At 36.6% G+C, this 17,106-nt stretch overlaps 2 protein-coding genes across 3 annotated transcripts; one reads left to right on the forward strand and one right to left on the reverse strand.

The window, feature by feature from the left end:
* The first annotated feature begins 57 nt into the window (after positions 1 to 57).
* On the forward strand, positions 58 to 4,715 carry LOC113085853 (synaptic vesicle glycoprotein 2B-like). The gene is made up of 13 exons (XM_026255288.1): positions 58 to 234; positions 604 to 660; positions 772 to 933; positions 1,266 to 1,428; positions 1,525 to 1,646; positions 2,131 to 2,294; positions 2,460 to 2,540; positions 2,657 to 2,752; positions 2,861 to 2,949; positions 3,117 to 3,244; positions 3,415 to 3,510; positions 3,659 to 3,818; positions 4,371 to 4,715. Exons 1-13 carry the CDS (start codon positions 171 to 173, stop codon positions 4,552 to 4,554), a joined length of 1,566 nt encoding a protein of 521 aa, XP_026111073.1. The 5' UTR covers positions 58 to 170; the 3' UTR covers positions 4,555 to 4,715.
* Positions 4,716 to 4,726: 11 nt separating this feature from the next.
* On the reverse strand, positions 4,727 to 16,651 carry LOC113085852 (cytoplasmic polyadenylation element-binding protein 1-like). 2 transcript variants are annotated; one of them, XM_026255285.1, is made up of 12 exons: positions 16,481 to 16,651; positions 15,891 to 15,996; positions 13,858 to 14,055; positions 12,020 to 12,222; positions 11,659 to 11,914; positions 10,539 to 10,652; positions 10,363 to 10,452; positions 9,431 to 9,567; positions 9,138 to 9,336; positions 8,070 to 8,164; positions 7,915 to 7,995; positions 4,727 to 5,915 (listed from the first exon to the last, which is right to left on the reverse strand). In XM_026255285.1, the coding sequence occupies exons 1-12, from the start codon at positions 16,493 to 16,495 to the stop codon at positions 5,805 to 5,807; spliced, it is 1,605 nt and encodes a 534-aa protein (XP_026111070.1). In that variant the 5' UTR covers positions 16,496 to 16,651; the 3' UTR covers positions 4,727 to 5,804. The 2 variants fall into 2 exon arrangements, with proteins under 2 accessions (XP_026111070.1, XP_026111072.1); XM_026255287.1 differs by lacking the exon at positions 16,481 to 16,651 and adding an exon at positions 14,125 to 14,175 and having other exon boundaries at positions 15,891 to 15,978.
* Positions 16,652 to 17,106: the final 455 nt, after the last annotated feature.

Genomic DNA, 17,106 nt, shown 5'->3' on the forward strand with positions numbered 1-17,106 from the left:
AGCTATCACTTCATTTCAGGAAGCGCGCGTGAGAGGGCGGGACTTTGTGTTACGTTACTCAAACCACGCCCACAAACGCTTCTGTTTACAGAAGTACAGGATCGAATTGAATGTTTTGACCGGCGATCATGCAGTTTATACTCATAAATAGTTTCATCTGAAATATTATTATGCCTCGACGGGCTCATGAAGACACAGAACCCCTGCTTTCATCCACTCATATCGACGAAGACGGTAAAAATGCCTTGCTATCAAATGTGTTTAATATTACTCGATCTTACTTATCTTACTCGATCTTAACGTTACTTATGTATTACTCAAGTGTTGTTGAAGAGAACCAGATGTATTTTCATCAGATATATAGACGATTAAATCTGGATCCAGCACGAAAACATGTTTATTTGAACACAGAAAAGTACTGAAGTACCATGGTACATCGATGGTCGTACTTTGATATAGATCCAAAGTACTGTGTTTGTTTGTGTGTGTGTGTGTGTGTTCGTTCGTGTTTAATAATATATATATATATATCTATACAAATGCCTCGTCATGTATGTACTGTATATGTATGATCATTTTAGTGATATGTAATGTTTCCATTAGATGACCAGGCATCCAGCAGAAAGAAACTTTCATATGAGGAGGCTGTTGAGAAAGCAGGTTAAAATCACCTTTATGTATTTAATATGGAGAATAAGTTGTCCTAGATGTAGTTTGTTATGTCCAGATGCAGTGGTCAGCGATCATCCTCATGTCTGTGTTTGTCTGCAGGGTTCGGGCTCTTCCACTGGCTGCTGTTGGTGGTCTGCGGCTGGGCGAACGCTAGCGATGCGGTGGAGATCCTGTGTGTTTCGTTCCTCTTGCCCACGGCACGCTGTGACCTCCATCTCACCTCGGCCCACATGGGGCTCCTCACCGCCAGCATATTCCTTGGTTATTATCTGTGCTGCTTTCTTTTTTATTCAATGTTCTAATCATGTTACATTTTAGGTATTTGTAATTCATTCATGGTGAGAAAACTAAAGGTCAAATCGAACTTTTTATCAAAAAAGTCAGTCGGGTCAAAAATGCAGTTTGTTCCCTATTTGGGTGAACTTTTGTTGCCTTCTCACGAGTCTGAAAATTGCAGAGTCATGCTCATGTTTTTTTTTTAAGTTTTTTTTTTTAAACATAACTGAGCCAGAAATTAAAACTGCTGACATAGCCATGTGATTTGAGTTTCATGCTCCTCAGTAACGTGTCAACTCGACTGCTTCCTTTGACAGGGATGATGGTGGGCGGTTATGTTTGGGGGTATCTGGCTGATCGCAGAGGACGCCGGAGCATTCTGGTCATTTCTCTGGCAGTGAATGGCGTTTTTGGGGCGGTGGCCAGTTTGGCCCCGAGGTTCTGGCTCTTTTTGCTCCTGCGGTTCTTCAGTGGAGTCGGGTAATGACATGCCAAAAGAGTCTTGACCTCCACAGACACATTCTGAAGGTTTAGATTGAATCAGATGAATGCATTTGTGTCTTGTGTCTCTCCCAGGGTCGGCGGCTCCATTCCTGTCATCTTCTCCTATTTTTCAGAGTTTCAGCCACGTTTGAGGAGGGGGGCTATGATCAGCGCTCTAGCCACCTTCTGGATGGCCGGAAATATTTTAGCGGCAGGTAAAACCATCATCCTCTGAGCTGAGAGAGGAGTCTCTAAAATACTGCCTAGAAAGGTTGTATCATTTTTTATTTTCCGATTTAGTTTTAATATTGAAACATGAGCAGTAAAGAACACAACCTGAAGATCTAGAGCTATACTCAAATATTAATAAAAAATAAAAGAATATCTAAACAATAATGCATATGAATAAAAATATAAAAGATATTCAAATAAACATAAAAAAAAAATGCATAAGACAAAAGTAAACAACCAAAAATGTATCCTTTTAATAAATAAAAATATAAAAAGTATCTAAAGGAACAAAATAACAATGCAAATGGCAAAATTTAAAAAAAAGATACAAATATATCATGTGCCACTATTTAGACAAAAAGAGTCTAAATAATAAGCTAATAAGTAGGCTGTACTTATTTATTGTCATTAGTGCAAAACATTGAAGCATGAATATTGATTTGAATACACGTTCTGTGTTTTTTCCAGGTGTGGCGTGGTTGGTGATTCCCAGAACATCTTTGAATGCTAATTGGGGTTGGTTGAATTTTCAGAGTTGGCGTCTTTTTGTGGTCCTCTGCTCCGTCCCCAGTCTGTCATCAGCACTGATTTTCAGACTGTTCATGCCAGAGAGCCCCAAGTTCCTCATGGAGGTGTGTATAAAAGTTCAATTTACAGGCTGTGAATTCTAGAACTTGTGTCGTGTGTACAGTTCTAGAATTCAGTAGAGCTGCACATATGGCATGTACTGTTTTAAGGTCTATTACAGGCTGCATGTTTGGTGGCATGTTATTACACGATGTGTTTCTCTTCCACAGGCCGGACGTGAGGCAGAGGCTTTGTCTGTGTTCCAGACGATGTTCAAACTGAACAACAGATGGGCCACAAAACCATTTCCTGTATGTACCACCTCAGTGATCTTTGCTTTCAATTCTAAGCCAAACCTTCCCACTTTTCATAAAGGAAAGTACACTAATTGTTGTGTCAGTTAATAAAACGGAGTTTCTCTTAACAGGTACCAGGTCTTGTGATCAGATCCAGGGATAATGAAGTAAAAAACAGACCCACTAGCGGCTCAAGATATCAGCAGTTCACCCACCAACTCAGACAGGTTCAGCGCTTTTTTTTGATACATGTTCGAGATTTTCTTTTCTGCTTTCTTAGAAGCTATTAATGCTAACATGAAGTCTCTTTATGGCCCCTGCTGGTTCTTCTACAGGTTCTGGACCCCATGAAACAGCTGTTTGTTGGACCCTTGGCTTCCAGAAGTGTCTCTCTGCTGATTATATTTTTCTGCATCTCATTTGGGTACTTAACATAAATTATAAGCTCTGTTCTGATTGGCTGAACACGACCGGTTGGTTTTGCTACCTTTAAGATTTAAATCTGTTATTATTAGTTAACTCCATTTAAAAATGGTTAAGTTACTCAGATTATGAGTAAGTGTGTTCAATGTTGTAATCCTCTCTGTGCAGGTATTATGGGTTATGGATGTGGTTTCCGGAGCTTTTTAAGAGAACCGAGGATGGAGGGTCTCCATGCGCCAACGTGTCTCGATTCCAAAACTCAGTAAATGAAAGCTGCTATCCAGTCAAAACTGCAGGTTAATGTTACTAAAAGCAGACTGAATGAGACTACTCAATATTTTTCTAATCAGCAAAAGCACAAATTTTTTAACATTTGTTAGTTATACTATCAGGAAGTGCATTGTGTTTTGTTGTCATGATATTCAAGTATCTTTTATCAAGGCTTTGTGTTCATGTGTTTTTATAGTGTACATGGAGGGTTTTATAACAGCTGCTTCAAACTTGCCGGGAAACATCTTCACTATCCTGCTCATGGACAGAATTGGCGGGAAAATCCTGCTTTGTTAGTACAACAGGTTTTGTCTTCCAGTGTTTGAATGGCAGCTCAAAATATTTAATTACTACATTAAACAAAACATTAAAGAACTAATAAAGCGCTATAATTATTATTGCATTATATTTTTATAATAATGCAGATTTTTCTCTGATAGGCGTCAGTTTGTTGGCGTCCAGCATGAGCGTGTTCATCATCTATGTGGTGAAGACCAAAGCTCAGAGTCTGATCATGTCCTGCGTGTTCAGTGGTGTCTCGGTCATCTCCTGGAACGCTCTAGACGTGTTGGGAACTGAACTTTACCCCACACAACTACGGTAAAGCCCAATATTCATTTGTAATGAAGTCATATTGGAACTGATTTCACATGCAATCAAAACAGACATCATTTACACTACTGGTCAAAATAAATAATTACGATTTTATTTTGCTATGTTTCTACAGTAATAGAACATTTTTTAAGTCTCTACAGTAAACTAAAGTAAAATTATGAATTATATATATATAAATTATATATATATGTTCAATTATTATTAGTATGCAATTATTAATAATGACACTTCTCATCAGTTTTGAAATTAGTTTTTGCTGCCTAATAATTTTGGAAATCATCACAGTATTCTTTGATGAATAGAATGATTTCTGAAGGATCATTTGACACTAGAACTAAGTAATGATGCTGGAAATTCAGTTTGCATCCCAGGAATAATTTACAATTGAACATGTATTCAAATAGAAAACAGTCATTTTCTATTGTAATAATATCACAATTTTACTGTATTTGTGATCAAATAAATGCAGCCTTGGTGAGCAGAGGAATTGTTAGAATTGAAAGAATGACTGTATTAATTCCTGTTTGTGTTGTGTAGCTCGTCAGCTCTGGGGGTTTTCACTGGAGTGGGTCGTGTGGCAGCCATCATGGGAAATGTAGTGTTTGGGCAGCTGGTGGACTCAAACTGTGCCATACCTCTGCTGATGGTGTCTGCGCTCCTGCTGGCAGGAGGACTGGCGGCTCTACGCCTGCCTCAAACTAAACAGACTGAACTCACATGACACACACACACACACTCGATCTGGCAATCCTGTCATTCTGGGACCAAACACTAAACCAAAAATACATAACACAAAAATGATAGCATTATTGCATACTGAATTATAGTCATATTATTTCTTGTTTATACCAATCATTTTTGAGGGGTGGTATTTGATTTTTATATGATATGCATTTTTTTCTTTTTTATGAAAGTAATTTATAAATGAAATCACAGGATATTAAATTAACTTAAATGTTTGTTTTTTGAGATATTTTTTTGTTCTAACTCTTTCTTGTATGAACCTAGAAATAAAACCGAGCATCAAATGTTTCAGTGCTTCAACAACTTTATTTTGTCCAGTCTGAACGTTTGTATATAACCATGGCAATACTTGCAGAGCAATGAGGTAGAGACTTTGAGATTCTAAAAAGCGGCTGCAAAAGGCAACGAGGAAGAGATTATACGCTTTGGCACAGCTTCAGCGAGAAACCAGAGCGGCTAACTACGGTTAGGAGGGTTTAACACTAAACACCGAACTCAGCGTGAGTGTTCCACCTCTTATCTGCTCAAACAAACGATTGTAAACCACTGGCAAACATTTCCCTAGTGCTACGTTAAAAAAAGTGCTATTATTTGATAAAAACTATATACAGCACAGAACAATCCAGAGTTGCTAACGTGTATCCGATCTGATGGATGATTGATGCGGGGTGTTTGCTAAGCAACAGCATCAGCCAGCTGTGATGTCACTTCCTAGAACATTTCACAAGCCAACATGCTCATCAACCATTTAATAGAGCATTAAAAAGGTAAAATAAAAAAGGCAGGAAAAGACCTTTGAGGCATGCAAACTTAAAAAATCTGTTTCATATACTATGACCTAAACCAGCAGTAAAAAAGCAGATAAAACCATCTAAAAAAATCACTAAAATAAACCAAAATAATGGTCTTAAAACACTGGTAACAAAAGAGAAGCAGAAGGCACCGACTGGCTTTTGCCTGCATCAGAGGGTCAAACCTGCGAGACAAACTAATAATCTGTGCATGCAAAATCTAAAACACCACTCTTAAAATCAGATGGCTGTCTGGTTAACTGTGCAAACGGGTCACCATCAAAGAACCCTTTAGTGTGCATAGAGCCTTAATGAACGAGAGCAGTGCAATAAAACGCAGTGATTCCTCAAGTGAGTCACCCTTGACTCACGCTAACATCCTTCCCCAAAACAGTGAACTCAGTCCGGACTCTTCCCCACGCCGGCAGCAGTGGGTTTATTTGGGGTTCAGGCCTTTCTGGTTGCGCATTAGAGGCTGATGGCTGCTCAACACGTCCAGAGAATGCTGCCAATGCCAGCATGACCGACAGTAGTATTTAAAACAGGCCTGAAGAGTTGAAAAAACAACAACATGAGTTTAGTTTGGTAGGTGGGTGCAGTTTACTTTAAGTTTTAATCAATAAATTGCTATTAATCACTTATAGGTGGTGTATAATTTGTATGCATGTCACAGGATCATCATTTTCAACAGTACTGGAAAAGAATTTGACACATACTTAAGACATGACTTAAAACTTATTTAAATTCATATAACCAATATAATTCTATATAGATACTGTATATATATATATATATGTGTGTGTGTGTGTGTGTGTGTGTGTGTGTATAAAATAAATTGTAATGCTTGTTTTATAGTTAAATAAATATTCACATGAAATAAAAAAAAAACGATTAAATCCTGTGTGTGTGTGTATATACTTCATTTAAAATGCTAACTAAAAATCTAATAAATCAAGACTATACCAAATTGAAATCAAATCTAGTTAATTGATAATGAAATGTAATCATAAAGAGTAAATTAATTTTAAAAAAATGTATTTTTCTGACTTACGACAACAATATTTCCGAGTAATAGTTCGGAGTGGGATCGCAAATCATTTGAAACAGTTCGGGAGTTGCGGGTTCGCTAATCAGTTTGGGGATCGCGAATCATTTGAGTCAGTTCGGGAGTTCAAAGCGGGTTCGCGAATCATTTGAATCAGTTCGGGAGTTCAAAGCGGGTTCGCGAATCATTTGAGTCAGTTTGGGGATCGCGAATCATTTGCGTCAGTTCGGGAGTTCAAAGCGGGTTCGCGAATCATTTGAGTCAGTTCGGGAGTTCAAAGCGGGTTCGCGAATCATTTGTGTCAGTTTGGGGATCGCGAATCATTTGAATCAGTTCGGAAGTTCAACGCGGGTTCGCGAATCATTTGCGTCAGTTTGGGAGTTCGTAGTGGGTTCGCGAATCATTTGAGTCAGTTTCGGGAGTTCAAGCGGGTTCGGGAATCATTTGAGTCAGATTGGGGATCGCGAATCATTTGAGTCAGTTCGGGAGTTCGTAGCGGGATCGCGAATCATTTGAGTCAGGGGATCGTGAATCATTTGAATTAGTTCGGGAGTTCGTAGCGGGTTCGCGAATCATTTGAGTCAGATCGGGAGTTCGAAGTGGGTTCGCGAATAATTTGAATCAGTTCGGGAGTTCGTAGCGGGATCGCGAATCATTTGAATCAGTTCGGGAGTTCAAAGCGGGTTCGCGAATCATTTGAGTCAGTTTGGGGATCGCGAATCATTTAAATTAGTTCGGGAGTTCGTAGCGGGTTTGCGAATCATTTGAGTCAGTTCGGGAGTTCAATTTCGCACGTGTGCATTTTGAGTGCGTTTTCACTGCATTATTCGGTGTATTCAAATGCATTTATGAATTCATGTGAACGATCACAAAATTCAAGATATGGGGGTTAGAAAATTTATATATTTATATCATTTTATGTAGTTAATCAATATCACACAAAGAGTGCCATTTCAGTTTTTCTCCAAAAATCTGCATGATTAAAATGTGATATTAAGTTACTACAAACAATAATTTAATTACAAATACAAAATATTGCAGAATAAATGTTTGAAATATATGAATGAATAATAGCCTAAAGAACCTTTGTGCCAAAAGGGTTCTTTCTTGTCATTATAGAACCTTTTTAGCATAAAAGGTTCTTTGGAGTTGAGTAAAGAACCCTATGGTTCTATATAGAACCCCAATGAACCCTTTTTTCTAAGAGTGTAGTTTGAATTTGAGAGAGACTTTATCTATCAATTTGTCTTATAAAGAAATTGGAAATCTTGCTTTTGAATTGAATCAAAACCCGATGAATCGGTAATCAAAAATTTGCTGTCAACCCAAAGATTCATAGCCATACTTGTAAGAAATATTTTCCACAATAGAAAATAAAATAAAATGTTCATTGCTTAAAAATGGTTGTTCAAAAGCCAAATTACTCAGTGCGAAAGAGACCTAAGAATCAGGAACTGAGCTGTAACGCTCGGTATGATGCTGTGCAGAATCTGTTTCCTACCTGAGCTCTACAGAAGAAGGGGCCAGGCTGACTGTTACATATTTGGCACATGGAGTCATCCAGATACGGGTCAATCTGGACCTACAGAGGGAACAGGAAGAGAGTGAGGGCTGATCCCACAGCACATGGTATATCTGAGTTCTGCTCTAATTCACCTTCTTGGTAAACTTGCAGGTTTTTATCTGCACAAACGCTGCAGTCACGGCTTTCAAATAGCTCCTCTGACTTCTGAACGTCACTCTGCCAGAGCCTAGATGAACAAACACAACATTCACTCTATGGCTGAAGAAACGGTAAGATAAGATTAATATATATATATATATATATATATATATATATATATATATATATATATATATATATATATATATATATATATATATATATATATATGGAATAATTACAAATTTAAAATGGCTTTGAAAGATCTTATGCTCACCAAGGCTGCATTTATTTGATAAAAAATACAGTAAAAACAGTAATATTGTGAAATATAATTGGAATTTACATTAACCATTTTCTATGCAAATATATTTTTAGCTGTAATTAATTATGTGATCAAAGCTGAAGTGTCACACGATCCATCAGAATTCATTTTAATATGCTGATTTGCTGCTCATTATTATTGGTGCTCAGTTTTTAATAATGGTTATTATTATTATCAATGCTGAAAATATTGACTTTTTTGTGGAAACAAAAATATATTTTTTCACGCTTCTAAATAGATCAAAAGAACAACATTAATTCGAAACGGATTTGTATAACAAATATCTGTTATCACTACACAATTATAAAAGTTATTACTGTCATTTTCGATCAGTTTAATGTATCCTTGCTGAATAAAAGTATTGATTTCTTTTTTTTTTCTTTTTTTTTATCATACACGTTTTTGAATGGTAGTGCATCACATTTTCTATTAAAATATTATAATATTATGAATTATTAACGGTGTTCACCATTGATGATAATACTAAATGTTTCTTAAGCATCATATCAGCATAACAGAATGATTTCTGAAGCATCATATGACACTGAAGACTTCAGCTTTGCATCACAGAAACATTATTACAGTATCTTCAAACAGAAAACTTTAAATTCTAATAATATTTCACAATATTTCAGTTCCAAGCATTATTATTATTCCCGTTATGCCAAATTTATGGCTGCCAGTATAAAATCGACACTTATTTTTTTCACTGTAGATGAGAGGGGAATGCACAGACCTATAGGATATTTGTGCTTGTCCGTGTCGATGCCTGCATACATGACCCCTCCGAAGAGCTCGTCCATGATGTGGGCCAGACCCTCTGCGTTCAGCATCCCGTGCAGAGCTCCAACAAACACCGTCTTACTGCGGCACAGACGCTGCGCGGGACAGCGGATGAAATTGCTGTCTGAGATCACCCACGGGATGACCTGCACCTGCAGTACAGCGAGTGAGAGAGTGGGGTCAGAGGTCAGAGGTCAGAGATCAGGGCTCGGTGGCGGTGTACGGTTAAGTGCATGTTATTCTCACATCTTTGCTGTGGATCCGCCTGCTAGACAGTTTATAGTAAAACTCGAGATAATCGTCAGACTGCAGACGAAGCTGAGCACAGGCCTGCAGGAGCATCTTCACTGACTTCTCCCAGTCAAACAGCAGATACACATAACCTATGCCAAGACATACAAGACGTGAAAACAAAGCACTATACATATACTGTGTGTGTGTGTGTGTGTGTATATATATATATATGCATAAATTAAATTATTAAGAATAATGAAAAATACTAATCAAATCTAATTTTAATAATTATGAAGAAGTCCGCATGTATCATATTTTACTTTATATAATTTAATAATTAAATGGTTTGAAGATCATTTTACTGTCATCATGAAAGGCATTTTAAGTAAAAACAATAAGTTTATTATTGTTATCTAAAACTATTAAAGACATTTTAAAATAATTTAAATTAAATCAATTAAACTGAAGTTAAATTACCAAAACTTGAAATTTAATTACTAACTGGAAATAAATAAAAAGTTAAAGTGAATTAAAGTTTAATAATAAAAATAATAATAATAATGACAAAAGCACATAACAAAATTACAAAAAAAGCTAATTCAAAATATTAATAAAATCTATAATAATATAAAAAGAATAATAACAAAAAAAAGATACTTAATATTGATTCTGAAATAGTAACAAAATAAAAGTTATACTTGCTGTTATTTTATCAAATTCAGCAACGATTTCCCAGCAAAAAGATGTTTGACACAAATCCTGATAATTGGGAAATGATTTTAAAAGCCATCTATTTCCTGAAAAGCATGAATAATTCACCAGGGGATGATATGTGAAGCTTTCTATGGTTAAACATCAAATATGTTTCTATATTGGTCCTTTATACACAGCCTACTTTGTGTAAGATATTGTTGAATTATTGATGAGATAAATTCTGCTGTTACCTTGTGGAGGACAGCGTGGATGTTTTCCATCTTTACCAGGCCACTCCACTTTCAATGGACCAAAAACACTAAATGTGTTCAACAGACTCGCTACAGAGACAGAACAGTTGTTTGTGTTCAGAACCATAATACAGAATAAAAGCTCCATCTCAAATGAGTGTCAGTCAGCAGCACACCCTCAGTGATGTCCCATGGCACTCCTCCCAGAAACACTTTACAGGAGTAAACAGGGCTTTTGTAGTGGCGCGGAGGAAGACGTCCTTCCCAGGTGCAAGCGGGTTCATTCACGGCTGGGAGAAACAGACATAAAATAATCACAACAATATTAATAACAGCTGTAGACAAGGCTTTTAAGATGTGTTTATCAAATGTTCAACCATTTTTAAAGCCTGATTTATGAAATAACACTCATAATATATATATATCTATATATATATATAAATTATAAAAATAATATATATTATTATTATTATTCAGAAATGGAACGGTTTTGTTAAAATTTTTGACAAAATATAAAAGGAATGTGTAAAAAAAAAAGAAAGGTAAAAAATGTTGTTTACATTTATATGGCTAAAATAAATATAATTTTTCACGCTACGTTTCCAAATATGTTTTAATAAAATCACATTAAATGCTTCGTTTTATGATCAAAGATTTTTTCTATGGGTGTAAAAAAATACAATGCAATGAAATATATGGTGATGATTGAGATGAACAAATAGACATTGCATCTAATGGATCATATTTGATACATTTTAATATGGTATTTCTAAAAAATGTATGAATGGATAATCAAGTAAACCTAAGTTGTTTCAGTCCAGCAAGTGTTCATCTTAAAATATTACTAATAATATTAGAATTATTCTTGTTTACTTCATAAAAATCTGTAATGAACCACTACCTAATATAATAAATGTTTAGCTCATAGTTAAAGGCCTTTTACTTGTTTACAAGGTAAAATATCAATCAGATGTCAGAAGACATGTTTTTTCAGCAAAGTTTTATAATTTAGAGGCATTAAAAATGATGATGCATACGATACAGTAGGCTTTACAGCATTCATTTGACACTGCGTTTTATAAATATGACAGTCCAGATGTGAAATACTGAAAACCAGCGGCTAGCCATCTGCATTCACACTGTGAGCATCACATGTCATGTCAAGTTAAAAATAGCTAAACTTCAAAAATAGTTTGCTGCTTTGAGTTTCTCTGAGCTCTGACTAGTAGTTTTTAGTGAATCTAAGAGTATTGCTGCCTCCTGTTCTGTTTAGCAGGGTGGCTAATGTCACTGTACCTGCAGCTTGTTTATGCAGTTTTGCCTCTCTCTCGATGCAGAACGTGGGCTTGTTCAAGCCCAAAGTGTCCCAGCCGGGCCAGACAGGACCTGTGGACCAGCACCCATCCACTGACCCCTCGGCCTGAGCACTGGACGCATTCGTGAAGGTGTTCAGGGGGCTCTGCTTCAAGCAGGCATCTGTGTCCAGTTTCACACCCTCCGCCTGCAGTCTGGGCAGCATCAGGGGCAACGGAGGAGAAACTCTGAGAGAGACCTAAAAGAGACGGATGCAGATACAACTGACACAGAGGCTATGGAAACAGAATCTTCTAAAGCTTCCACTGCACTCTTTAGGGTTTTGGGTATGATTGTTGCTCACCAGGTGGTCAGATCCTGATGAGATCGCGCTGTTTTCTGAGTTGACAGGGCTGCTGGATCCCGAGTGTAGCAGAGAGTGAGGTTCGAGCGCCGCCATCAGGCTGGAGAAGTGCTCCAGTGGATTTCTAGATGCAGACTCCAGGACCTGGAGAGCGTGCTGCTGACCCGAATCACCACCTTTTGAGGCTCCCAAGAGATCCAACGCTGCAGGAGAGAATCAGTGCGACTTTTATGAGATGTGCTAGTTACTGACTGAGCAAATTTGATCCTTAAATGGCATATTTTAGTGAAAACATAACTGCAGAATGTGAAGAAGGTGTTTCAAAATATATCATACAAACATAAAAATACATAACTTTCATCAAATAACCCTGAGAGTAAATGTACCACAGTTTAAATAACAATATTAGGCAGCACAAATGTTTTAAACATAGATAATAATCAGAAATGCTTCTTGAGCAGCACATTAGCAGATTAGAATAATTTCTGAAGGATCATGTGACGCTGAAGACTGGAGGAATGATGCTGAAAATACAGCACTGCATCACAGAAATAAATTCCTTTTTAAAATATATTAATATAGACAACAGTTATTTTAAATTGTAAAATTATTTTTACAATAATACTGTTTTTACTGTATTTTTATCAAATAAATGCAGCCATGATGAACATAAGAAACTTCTTTCAAAAATAAAAAAATATACAAAATTACCAAGCCAGTAGTTTTAAAATGTAGCATGTTTAAACCAATAAATAATACAAACATATTTATGAAATATATTTTATTTTTATGAGTATTAGCTTATTTTTTACAAACTGCCCAACTTCTGGCTCATCAGTGCAGTGAATCTGGTGGCATGTTTATCATTTGTGTATATCTGTCTGAAATTAACACTTTTCCTGTGAAAACACTGAATGAACGAGAGAAGAGCTGGATGAGACAGCAGAAACCAGCTTGGTCTGTCTGTATGCGTGTGTGTGTGTGTGTGTGTGTATCCCTCTATTACTGGATTTGGGTCAGAACAAACCTTAGGCACATCATGGCTTTCATTTAAAACATGGATGGACATGCATTTATGTTTGTAATCTGAGATAGGGAAGCTAAAGGGGAAAGTCAAAATGAAATGCAAGCCAACGCTGATGAATCCAGCATTCTGTCCTCTGTGAAAGGTGTGAAAATGATTAGTCATGAGTGAGAAATCAAGATATGAGACATCACTACAGTTCAGACCTTCCAGAACAATCCATCAAAACTGCTCTAGAAAGGTCTGAACCTAATACAAAAACACTTTCTTTATCGTCTTCCCCTCTGCTTTTCATTGTTTTCCCTATCTCAGGTTTATGTTTATAATAAAAAAAATCTTTTAAATACAGACAAACACTGTATATAGGTACAGGAATAAGTATTTACACGTAAGAGTTTAAATTTCATTGAAGAATATTCTATTTACTGTACATTATGCTTTTTACAGGAAATATACAAATCATATAAACAAATTAAAAGTACATTCTATAACATATTTTATAAAATTATATAAAAAATACATTGATTGTGAAGTGCATATACATTAACAATATAAACAATATTCAAGTCAATTATTATTTTTCTTCTCTACAAATTTTTTTCAACTCAAGTAAATGTATCTTGTTTAAAGGGATGTTTATATATTTTATCTTACATATTTTAATTTGCAGTATAAAATATTTGATTTATTATTCATATATTCCTAGATAATCGAGACAAAAACACTGATAAAGTGTCTGAAAGTAGCTTGAACAGACAGACAGGAGTGGCCAGTCAACATTTAAACATCACGCTGGTCACACAGGTTCACTCACCGGGCGTTTGGGAGGAGGGCTGGGTCGACCGCTGGGACGCTGGGCGGCTCCAGGGCTGCTGGTTCCAGCAAGGGAAGCTCAGAGACAACAGGCCCAGACTGAGCTCATCAACGCTGGGCACGGCAGCCAGAGGATCCTGCTGCTCTGGAGCGAACAGCATTCTGCTAACCAGCGGAGAGCAGGCTGTGCCCGAACCATCTATAAGAGAGAGAGAGAGAGTTACAGAGGCACAAAGACACACAACCGAACCTGGTTTCCTATACCGACCTGCCGTGGGTCCAGTGGAGGTCATCATACTGCTGTGTGTTCATCACTGACCTGTTAAACATGTGACCGGCCCGTTCAAACCTCACACAGTGCTGCTAGTGCTAAAGCCATGCTCACTCCATCACACGCACACTCTGTCTGCTAGAACAGCCTCACCACCTCCCGTCCCTGTGAGTGTGTGTGTGTGTGTGTGTGTGTGTGAATCACGTGTACTGTCTGTCTCTCTGGCCCGTCTCCCGTTCATGGCCTGACTCAGCAGAGAGACAGACAGAAGCGGGCAGGGCTCCAGTGATCACTATGATTCAGCTCATTTGATTTCACACACACACACACTCACAGGGACGGGAGGTGGTGAGGCTGTACCAAACACACCCTAGTGTCAGACTAAAGTGAGGTGACAGGGGTGTGTCCAAAAGTATGCAACATTATTGGGGCGTGTCCAAAAACATTGGACGTGATGAGGGCGTGTCAAGTAATAAAGTCCAAAAGTAGCCTTTTTATATTAAAAAAACTAAAGCCCATGCAGGCCAGAGGAGAAAAAGTAACACAAAAGTAAAATAATGCATAACTTTCCATAAAAGGTAACTAATTAACTCAATTTGTTTCTTTTTTAGGGAGTAATGCAATATTGTAATGCATTATTTTAAAAGTGACTTTCCCCAAGACTAGCAACATGATGGGGGTATGTCCAAAAGTATGCATTGTCAAGTTGTAAGTAAAAATATTGAAAATACTGTTTCAGTCTTTCTGCTTCAAAATGTCATGTTTGATTAAATGTTACTTGCTGTTTCTTTGTAATAATTTGTGAAATTTACTAGCAAATTCTGAGTGAAAATATATCATCATGCTGTCTAATCAGCATCTTGATATGCCACACCTGTGAGGTGGATAAATTATCTCAGCAAAGGAGAAGTGCTCACTAACACAGATTTAGACAGATTTGTGAACAATATTTGAGAGAAATCGGCCTTTTGTGTATGTAGTTTAACTCATGCATTTATAATTTAGTTCAGTATATATATATATATATATATATATATATATATATATATATATATATATATATGCATAAAAAAAAAATTTTTGGTTCTTTAACTTGTTTTAGATGTTTTTGAAAATGTCAATTGCCATCCAAAACTAATTTTTTATTTTAATACAACATATTTCTGAGTGAAAGTTGAATTGTGTCACATAATGAAAAGAAAACATAGATCGGCTCTTTTAACCAAAAGGATAATGAATAGTGTGCGTTACATACCAGGATTTGCAGGTATGCTAAAGAAATTCTTAAATATCTATTTACTGACAGGTTAACATTATCCAATATCCACTGGTCAGTGTGGCCTCAGTGACATCCGCAGAAGAGGAAAGCATCAGACTACCAGAGCTTCAGAGTATGTTATTACCATACAGTAACAACACTTTACAATAAAGCATGTATTAATGTTATGTCAGGTTGATTTCAACATTAACTTATTATTCAACTATTCAGTATTATTTAATGGACCCGAGCTAACATGAACAAACTATGTACAATTTCTATTTTTATTAAATAATTTAAAAAGATTTATACATACCATAACAATGTTTGCTCATTGTTAGTTAATGTTGACCTTAATGGGACCTAACATTTTGATTAAAGATGATGAAGGAATAACTGGCAGTGATGAACTGTTCACAATAAATCCAGAAACATATATTAATTAGGCAATTATGGCCTGTTTCAGTGTCACATTCCCTTGATGGTATCGGTGTGTGGATCTCACCTGAGATGTGTTTCCGATCGTTTTGCGGTTTGGCTCCTGAAAACAGCCCAAAGGCTCTGTGAGCTCCAGGATCTCCATAAGCGGCCTTGCAGTGTTTTCTCTCTCTCTGTTAAAAGAAATAGTATGGCACATGCACAAGAGTGTGACTATATTGCCATATTAGCTGAACATTTACTTTAAGTCTACTTGCAACTGAAACATTACTAGTACTTGACTTTTTACACATATATATTCAGCTTGCTAGGATGTGTGGCTATACCTCAAAATTACGAATAAACACTTTTGAGACAACCTACCGAACTATGAAAAATCTCCACTTAGTGTTAAGGGACCCCGTCTTAAAACCTAGTGAGCTCTCTATTTAGACGGTAATTAAACTCCTTCTTTTGTTTATTAAATACTTAATGCTCATCATCTTGTTTATATTCTTCAGCAAACTGTCTTTTGTTGTTTGTCTCGGTTTGTGTAGGCCAAAATTGTGTTTGCACTATTTTCATCATACACAGCTAAAAACTGCGCCGTTAAAAAACGATAACTGAAAGTGTGTGTATGAGCTCTTTCACACACACATAAACCAGAGCGTCTCTTACCCTGCAGAAATCCATTAGAGCGTCTATATGCAGCTCAAAAAGACAAAAACAGGCCAATTTTAACTTTCTGAAACAGTTCAGGCCGCCGCTGCTCCAAGACACAAAACAGAACACGTTTCGGTCATTTTTTGGATTAAACAGGTGGATGACTCCAGCATTAGCAAATCACGCTCACGGTCACGCGCACAGACCAAATAATACAGTGGAGGCTGGGGCTAGTTGTCACACGGGAAGTTGTCACGAGGGTTATTTTTCAGTAATTAATAACATGGATAAATTAAACATACGAAGAAAAATAATTACATTTATTTTTGTATATAATGTTTGTAACGTGATCAGAAATTTAGAAAAAAAGTATTTTGACTTTATAGTTTTACAATTTAAATCAAGATGAAAAAGCGAAGTCTTTGCTACTTTGTAATCGCTATTGGGGCATGTTGTCACAACGGTTAACGTATGTTCAGTGAATATTATTTGAGTAAAATAACGACGAAATCGATCAATTACCTTTTGTAGACAAGGCATTAGGTTAAACGAGTTTAAATAAAGACATTGCATTTCATAAATAAACCAACTGGAATAAAATGTGACAACTTGCACCGGTCACACCTATCTATATAAATATC

This window comes from Carassius auratus, unplaced genomic scaffold (assembly GCF_003368295.1).
Source record: "Carassius auratus strain Wakin unplaced genomic scaffold, ASM336829v1 scaf_tig00042450, whole genome shotgun sequence".
Lineage (NCBI taxonomy): Eukaryota > Metazoa > Chordata > Actinopteri > Cypriniformes > Cyprinidae > Carassius > Carassius auratus.